This window comes from Microtus ochrogaster, chromosome 6, assembly GCF_000317375.1.
Source record: "Microtus ochrogaster isolate Prairie Vole_2 chromosome 6, MicOch1.0, whole genome shotgun sequence".
Classification (NCBI taxonomy): Eukaryota; Metazoa; Chordata; class Mammalia; order Rodentia; family Cricetidae; genus Microtus; species Microtus ochrogaster.
Genome location: NC_022013.1, coordinates 25,670,561 through 25,678,882, shown reverse-complemented (window position 1 = coordinate 25,678,882; position 8,322 = coordinate 25,670,561). Strand labels below are relative to the sequence as shown.

At 53.7% G+C, this 8,322-nt stretch overlaps 1 protein-coding gene across 3 annotated transcripts in view; it reads left to right on the top strand.

Annotated features, from left to right (window-relative positions):
• The window catches only part of LOC101983594 (receptor-type tyrosine-protein phosphatase V-like), an 18,930-nt gene extending 13,037 nt beyond the window's left edge, over positions 1–5,893 (top strand). For 2 of the 3 annotated variants that reach the window (XM_013346779.1, XM_026779938.1), the window contains exons 19-34: positions 283–376; positions 534–624; positions 735–811; positions 1,623–1,757; positions 2,340–2,462; positions 2,952–3,112; positions 3,204–3,339; positions 3,671–3,738; positions 3,868–3,955; positions 4,040–4,118; positions 4,198–4,268; positions 4,456–4,584; positions 4,711–4,827; positions 4,946–5,109; positions 5,345–5,480; positions 5,699–5,893. In XM_013346779.1, the coding sequence (XP_013202233.1) occupies positions 283–376; positions 534–624; positions 735–811; positions 1,623–1,757; positions 2,340–2,462; positions 2,952–3,112; positions 3,204–3,339; positions 3,671–3,738; positions 3,868–3,955; positions 4,040–4,118; positions 4,198–4,268; positions 4,456–4,584; positions 4,711–4,827; positions 4,946–5,109; positions 5,345–5,480; positions 5,699–5,758 (1,729 nt within the window). In that variant the 3' untranslated portion in view covers positions 5,759–5,893. Of the gene's footprint in view, positions 1–282; positions 377–533; positions 625–734; positions 812–1,622; positions 1,758–2,339; positions 2,463–2,951; positions 3,113–3,203; positions 3,340–3,670; positions 3,739–3,867; positions 3,956–4,039; positions 4,119–4,197; positions 4,269–4,455; positions 4,585–4,710; positions 4,828–4,945; positions 5,110–5,344; positions 5,481–5,698 lie in introns of those variants that run through there. The other variant, XR_003377071.1, reaches the window with a different exon arrangement.
• Positions 5,894–8,322: the final 2,429 nt, after the last annotated feature.

The window sequence follows — 8,322 nt, the reverse complement described above, 5'->3', positions numbered from 1 at the left end:
GCTGCTCCTGGCATACATATATATGAACTTCCGGCCTCTGGCCTGTCTCCCTTGCTGCTCCTGCTTTCATTTTACCTCACTATGGGCTTGTGGGTCTGCTGGGTCTTAGAGAAGCTTTCTGTTCTACACAGGGAGGGCAGGGCAGTCCAGGATCTGCATGTCAGGTGCCCGTCTTCCCCGTGGCCACATTGTACAGCCAGTTCTGCACCTGTCTCCCAGGGCGGGGTAGGGCAGGGCTCTGCACACCCAAAGCTGGCTTCTGTTCCCTTCCTCTTCTGCCAGGCGGACCCATCGGCCCATCTCCATCCATAGCTTCCGGCAAAGCTATGAGGCCAAGAGTGCACATGCACACCAGGCTTTCTTCCAGGAATTTGAGGTGAGTCCTGTGTCACCCAGTACTCCAAGGAGGGAGGACCAGGGCATCTAGGCTGGGCTGGACCCGCCTTCCAGCCTCATTCTCACCATCCTTACCCTGTCTGCTGTGAGGTGAGATGGGTCTGCCTCAGCCACTAGGACTTGCCTTGCCTTCACAGGAGCTGAAAGAGGTAGGCAGGGAGCAGCCCAGACTAGAGGCCGAGCATCCTGACAACACCACCAAGAACCGGTACCCACACGTGCTACCCTGTGAGCAAATACTGGGAGCAGGAGGGAGGCTGTGGGCAGCAGGTTAGAGCCCAGCCCTAAGCAGGGGCTACCTGTGCTGGTTCCAAGTGTGTATCATCTACTCTCTACAGATGACCACTCGAGGGTCAGATTGGCCCAGCTGGCAGGAGAACCTCATTCTGACTACATCAATGCCAACTTCATCCCTGTAAGGGCACCTGCAGGCCTGGGGACATTCTTATTGGGACACTGTCTTGTGCTAGCTGTGCAGTTTGTCCAGGACTATCACCAGCCCATATTTCTTTAGGCTAATCTGGCAAGTGTTTGGAGGAGGTCTGCTGTGTGCCAGGCTCTATTCTGGGCCCTCAGGAGGCAGAGTGGTTTAACTATATACAAAACTGCAAAGGAGCCCGTGTGTGTGTGTGTGTGTGTGTGTGTGTGTGTGTGTGTGTGTGTAGCCATCAGACTACAGAGTGGAGTGTCAAGTGGTGGGAGGTGGGTGTGAAATGGATGAAGTAAAGCCTTGATTATTATTACCCTGAAGGCTTTGATTTCATTTGCCAGGCAATGGCAGCCATGGAAGACTTGAGTATGTGTATATACTCAATATATATATATTTACACATACAATACACACACAATTTAGCTTTAGGAAGGTTGGTCTGGAGCTAGGCATGGTGGCACACTCCTCTAATTCCAGCACGTGGGAGACTAAAGCAGGAGAATTGGAAGTGTGAGGAAGTTTGAGTTACATCATAAATCACTGTCTCTAGATAACAAAGTCACTCCCAGCTTAGGGAGGAGGATGGCTGGGCAGACTGTTTCTAGCAGGTCAGGATCTTGTATTTCCATGTATGTTTTTCTTACCCCTTCCAAGTGGAACACGGGTGGTGGCAGTGTCCTTCAGATCATCCTCCATGATCACATTTCCTTTAGGTCATACATGATCATATCCAGTGCTGGATGTTTGACGGTAACATGTCTGGTAACATGCCTGTGTCCTGCTCCTCACACCTTAGGGCTACAGCCACCCACAAGAGTTCATCGTCACTCAGGGGCCCCTCAAGAAAACACTAGAGGATTTCTGGCGGCTGGTATGGGAGCAGCAAGTTCAAGTCATCGTCATGCTGACTGTGGGCATGGAGAACGGGCGGGTGAGTGTCCTGCAGCTCCCCAGAATGGCCACCAGGTGGCATATATCCTTCTTGCAGGAACCCTCCCTAGTACCATCTTCGGGCAGGCAAGCCAGAATGGGGCTAGGAGTTAGTAGGGAATTCTCAAGATCACCTAGGATGGGGAAATATGGGGAAGGACCAGGTTCATGAGTTCTCGGCTTGATTTGGTTCCCTCTGGTCAGTGCAGGGCAGAGAAGGCTCCTCGGTGAGCCCAGGGCCACCTCCTCTGTGCTGTGCCTGTACAGTGCTGGCCCAGAGCAAACAGAGGCAGTTAAGTGTGTCCTGTTAAGGCAATGATGAAGGGGCAGACAGCTCCTAAGTCAGGACCATACAGTTTCCCCAGGAAGCTGCAGCCAACACTGAGTCCCAAGAGGGCTGTCAAGTGCAGCCAGAGGACGGAAGTTTCTGGAAGAGATAGTCTCAGAGCTAGGTGGAAGCAAAGAGCAGAATTCCATTAGAATGGGGGGGGGGACCAAAAAGGTGGGTGGGGTGGTTGAGACTGGGTACATTGACAAGGCTTGATGTAAAAGCATGCCTCTTCTCTCAAACCCCCTCCCCCAGGTGCTGTGTGAGCACTACTGGCCAGCCAGCTCCACCCCTGTCACCCATGGTCACATCACCATCCACCTCCTGGCAGAGGAGCCTGAGGAGGAGTGGACCAGGAGGGAATTCCAGCTGCAGCATGTGTGTGCCCAAGGGACAGGGTTGGTGGTAAAGGCATAAAAACTGAGACTCCCCTCTCCCGGTCCTCATGGTCTCTCCAATGAAGATCACAAGTTCTTGGTCTTGGTGACTGGCCAGGGTAGCGTGTGTGGAAGAAGTAGAAAGACACACATACAATGAAGACTAAAGACTGAGCCAAGGTCACACCAATGCAAAGAAAGAGTAGGTTCTTCTACCTCGTGTTCAGCTCAGAGGTCCCTGCTCACTCCAGAGCAGGAGAGCCGGACACTACAATGCCTCTCTGTCTGGTCACCTTTGGGAAGCAGAGATAGACCGGGAGACTAGAGCAGGGTCAAAGGTCCATGCTGGGGCAAGGACAATGTTACTGTAGCTATGGCCCTCCATTTGAAGCAGGAGCTGACCTCCACCTTTAAAGAATTGGTGAGGAAGGTTTTCTGGGGCTAGGAAAAGGTTAAGGAAATCAGCACGGCCCTCCCCCACCATCCTCAGGGTGTCCAGCAAAAGCAGCGGCGGGTGAAGCAGCTACAGTTCACTACCTGGCCAGACCACAGTGTCCCAGAGGCTCCCAGCTCCCTGCTCACGTTTGTGGAACTGGTACAGGAGCAGGTGCACATCACTCAGAGCAAGGGACCCACCTTGGTGCACTGCAGGTGAGGACAGGTGGGTGGGGTGGAGGGCCTGCCTGGCCTTGAGTGGGGGAAGGGCTCTGGGTTTGGAGCTCTTCAGGGGTTGTCCCTACAGCGCGGGCGTGGGCCGGACAGGCACTTTTGTGGCTCTCCTGCGGCTACTGCAGCAACTAGAGGAAGAGCAGATGGTTGATGTGTTCAACACCGTGTACATTCTTCGACTGCACCGGCCCCTCATGATCCAGACGCCGGTGAGGCCCCTGTGCACTGGGCTGGGCAACTTAGACCCAAAGGAGTGGAAGACGGTAGATGGCCTCACAGGAGCAGGAAAAGAGGTTCCTGGGGCGTGTAGAAGAGTCTGGAGTGAGAGACAGTCCTAGAGGACCATCTTATCCGGATTGCCACTTTCCTTTCTGTAAAAGGAGGGAAGGGACTGGCCCCTGCCACCCTCGACACTGTGGGCGACTCAGGGAAGGTTCCCTAAAGGATCCCTAGTCCCACATCCCTGCCTGGTGGGTTGGGGCCAGGACTATTTTCCTCCTGGACCAAGGCCACTTACTAGGCCAGTGCCTCTCTCTGCAGAGTCAGTACATCTTCCTGCACCGTTGTCTGCTCCACAAGATTCTGGAAGGGCCCTCTGACACCTCAGAGTAAGTCAGCTATTTTCCAGGCACTGGTGTCCTGTGCACTCCCACTAGGGTCCCGGCTCTGGTGGGCCGACCCAGCAGAGACGACTGGAAGCAGGGCCTGGATAACCAAGTCCCTTCTCCCTCCTCCAGCTCCGGCCCCATCTCTGTGCTGAATTTTGCACAAGCTTGTGCCAAGAGAGCAGCCAATGCCAATGCTGGTTTCTTGAAAGAGTACAAGGTACACTTGGGGCCAAGGAGTGAGTGACAACGGGGCACAGTCAGTCCTCCCTGGCCAACTTCACCTTGTCCATCTCTTTCCCAGCTCCTGAAGCAGGCCATCAAGTATAAGACTGGCTCTCTGATGCCCCCTCCTGGCTATAATCAGAACAGCGTTGTCCCGGGTAAGTCTGGGTACAATGTTGGGTGCGGTGGAGCAAATGTCTAGTGGAGACCACTTGAACCCTCACCATCCTTCCGCAGGTGATCGTTCTCAGATCTCCCTGGTGGAGGAGAGCCCTACTGACGACGTGCTGGAATCCTGGCTCTTCCCTGTGAGATGATGCTGATCTTGTAACCCTATCACTGGCCCTCTGATCATTAGTGCTTTCTGGGCGGGGGGCGGGGGGTGTGGGGTGGGGGAGAAGGTCTAGGTCCTAGGGGGCTCCCGCAGCAAGAGCAAGCAGTGGGGCGTCCAGGAGACACCTTAATACCTGGGAACCAATAAGCTGTGATCTGCAGGGTGGGCCGTGCGGTCGGGACCACGTGGTGCTGACTGGCTCTGCAGGACCGAAGGAGCTCTGGGAACTGGTGTGGGAGCACGGCGCCCACGTGCTGGTCTCCCTGGGCCTGCCTGATGCCGAAGAGAAGGTAAGGGGTCCAGGGGAAGGATGTATGGCTCCAGGAGTGGGACAGAGGAAGGGGGAGTATGTGGTATTGTTTGACCCCCGGCATGGGCAGAGATCTTGGAAGCTGAGAGGCCTGCTTTGGTTCCAGCCGCAAGACTTCTGGCCGATGGAGACGCAGCCTGTTGTCGCAGGCATGGTGACGGTGCACAGAGTGGCTGAGAGCAACACGGCTGGGTGGCCCTGTACCCTCTTCAGGGTCATACATGTAGGTGCTGAGACCACAGGGCATAGTGCGGAAGGCGGTGATAAGGAGATTCCCATCCTGCCCCCCCCCCCCCCAGCTACCCTTCCCAGCAGTAATGTTGACCTTGCCCTTGTTCCAGGGGGAGAGTGGACTTGAGAGGCAGGTTCAACGCTTGCAGTTTCCATTCTTGGAGTCTGGGTGCGAGCTCCCAGCTACCACCTTACTGCCCTTCCTAAATGCTGTGGGCCAGTGCTGCTCCCGCGGCAAGAGCAAGAAGCCAGGGACCCTGCTCAGCCACTCCAGGTGCTGTCGACAAACGCCATGCGCATGCGTTAACTAGGGTTATGGGTCAAAGGGTAGTCTCCCAAGGTCCCTGTCTTCTTCTCTCCATTCCCAGGGATTTGGTAGGGTTCTAACTGGCTGATAAACTAAGTACCTAGCATTCTTTCCCAGTTCTTGGAACTAAGTTTGGTTTCCCCGTGTCTCCAGACACTGCCCCATTCCCAGAGGTCCCACGTCTAACTCTAGTCAATTACAGCAAGGGCACAAATCAGCTGGGCACCTTCTTGGCCCTGGAACAGCTGCTACAGCAAGCAGGGACCGAGTGCTCTGTGGATGTCTTCAATGTGGCCCTGAAGCAGTCACAGGCCTGTGGCTTCATGACCCCAACGCTGGTGAGAAGCAAACGGGGTGGAGGTGGGGACTTACTGTGAAAGTGGTCAAAGATGGGAAGGTTCTGGTAACCCCATTCAGGTCACCACCAGGTGGCTCTGTGGAACCCCCCCCCCCCCATGCCCTTTCCAGATGGAGTAGGGGTTAGGAGACCCTTGGGAGCCTTTCTCTGTCAGACCTGGGCAAGCAGGTGATATACCTTGTCCATGTCTCCCCTCAGGAGCAGTATATCCACCTCTACAACTGTCTGAATAGTGCACTACGGAACGGGCTGCCTTGAGTTGGGGGGTGCTCTGTGTCCTACTGGGCATCATGTCCCAGCAAATCCACCCAGGCCTGGCTTCTCTGGGAGAGCAGCCCCTAATGGACCTCATGCTGTGAAAGGGCAGAGACAGGAAATAAAGACACATGGTCAAACTCATGGTTATGTTCCATTTCTCCATCCTTCAGCCTGGGGCCGGGATAAGAACTGGGGCCTGGGTCTAGCTGAGCCGGCTGACCTGCAGCTAGCATGCTCTTGGCTTTTCCCTGGTGTCCCCTCATTGCTAACCTTCTGCTTTGCCGTGTATTCAGGGTTCAGCCTTTTTACCCACAGCATCCTGTACCGCTAAGCTCAGATCTGGGGTCCATTCACTCATTGTTTGCCACCCCAAATGTGTAGGAATTATTTTATTTTTTATTCCTCATCTTGTGTCACCTTACCCCCTAGTCTATCTGCCAGTCTCCAGGGCCATCTTCAGCCACCGCAGGCTCCTTGCCAGAGTAGAGGTGCTACAGCCATATTGTGACCTTTAAGGAATCAGAGGTGGCTCTGGTCAGACCTGCCAAGTTTCCCGATTCCTTCACTTTCTTCCTCTCTTTTATATAGGAAAGAATGGGAGGGATTTGGAGAAGGGAAAGACTAAGAGACACCTCAAGAAAAAAAAAAAAGCAAAGAAAAAGAAAACAAGGTGTGCGGGTGAGGCTCTCCGTCCCAGATGCTCTAGGACTGGGCTGTGTACCACGGGATGCAATTGCCAGTGGTCTCACAAGTTCCTGCCTGCCTCCAAGTTAGACTCTAATGGCAGGGAGCCTGAGGATTGGCATTGATTGCCACAGGAGGAGGTTATTTGGAAGGACACAAAGCATGCCTGACCCAACCACAGCAGTGCTCCTTTAAATGGATTTATCTCCCTATCCTGTCCATGGGGCAGTGGCCAGCGTTCTCATTGGCCAGCCTAGTTTTTAGCAGTGTGCAAGGGGTTAGCAGATGGTCTGAGAGGGTCCTTCTCAGGCCTGGGTGAAGAAGGGGAATAAAAGCTTTAGAGGCCTTGGGAGGTAGTCAGCTTGTAGAATCCTCGCCTGGTAGGCATGAAACACAGGGTTTGATCCCCAGTGCCACACAAATTCATGGTAGCCTGTGACTATAATCCCAGCACTCAGGATGTGAAGACGAGAGGATCAGAATTTAAGGCTACGAGTTTGAGGCCAGCTTGGGAGACCCTGACTACAAGAAACAAAAGCAAAAAGCTAAATAACAAAATAGTGGGGCCGGGCTGTTGAGATGGCTTAGCGGGTAAGAGTGCTTGGTGCCAACCTGGCAAGCTGGGTCAACCCCGGAACCCACACGGTAGAAGGAGAGAACTGGCTCTCACAAGTTGTTTTCTGATGCCCATGCTTACGCCATGTGCCACAGCGTATGTGCCCACACTACCCGTACGTAAGATAAGTGTGGCTTTTTAAAGTGAGGCTTTCTCCTATCCAGGAGTGTTCCCAAAGTGAAACTGGGCTCTGGTGTCCCCAAAAGGACTGAATAGCAATGTTTTCTTCAGTTCTGTATCTCTCAGGAGTCCAAGGACTTGGCCCCTGGCTGACCCTCCCATGGGCAGGCTGGAAACTCAACTCTGAGCTACCCAAGCCCACTTCAGAGGGCTGCTACAGGGGTGGAATGAGGCCCAAGTGTGGTTTTTCAGCCTTGCCAGGAGGCCTGAAGCATTATGGGTGGGAATGTGTGTGTGTGTGTGTGTGTGTGTGTGTGTGTGTGTGTGTGTGTAGGTAGAACCAAGGTGAAGGCATGGGATAAGCGAGATGGGAAATATGGTGGTGGTGGTGGGGCTTCTGCCTACAGGTTTGCATGGCCAAGGAGGACCTTTCTGTGACCTTCCTAAGGGCTCATCTTTCACTTTTATCAATCAATCAATCAAAGAGTCCTAGAAGCAGAGTTCTTCTGGCTTCTTGATCTGAGAGTGCAACTCTCTCCTCATCAGTCCCAGAGTATCCATAAAGGACGGAGAGGGATTGATGAGAATGTTTTGAGTATAGAAGTGAAGTGTGGATGGCATCTTGGCTCCTTTGGGGTCCTCATGTTTCTGGTGTGGACCATGGGGAGTCGGGGCGAAAAGGGTTCCAACCTGACCTAGTTCTACCCTGGGACTTGACTCAGAGAAAGATCTGGAAACCAGAGAAAGTGAAAGGACACATGAAGAAAGCACCACTAAATCCAGTGTAGCCTGAGAACAGGGTCTTGGGATTTAGCCATCATTTCCCTTGCTCTCCAAGGTCCTGGGATGGATTATGGAAGGAATTGGACCCTTAGGTGTCTTAGCTGCAACTGTAGCACTGAGCCTCCAGGTGGCGCCAATCCACCGACTCGCTGGCAAGCTCTGGCAACCAGCTGTGGCAACCAGAGGCAGTCCACAGATCCTGGGTCCAGAGATCACGGTGATCTTCAGACTTCAAATCTGACAGCCTGCACGAGTTCATTTCATGCCCTACGCATCTGGTAGAATCCACTTCAGTTTCTTTATGTCAGGGCGTGGTTCCTCAACGAGGGCTCCCTCCTCATTCCTACTGCCAACCTACAAG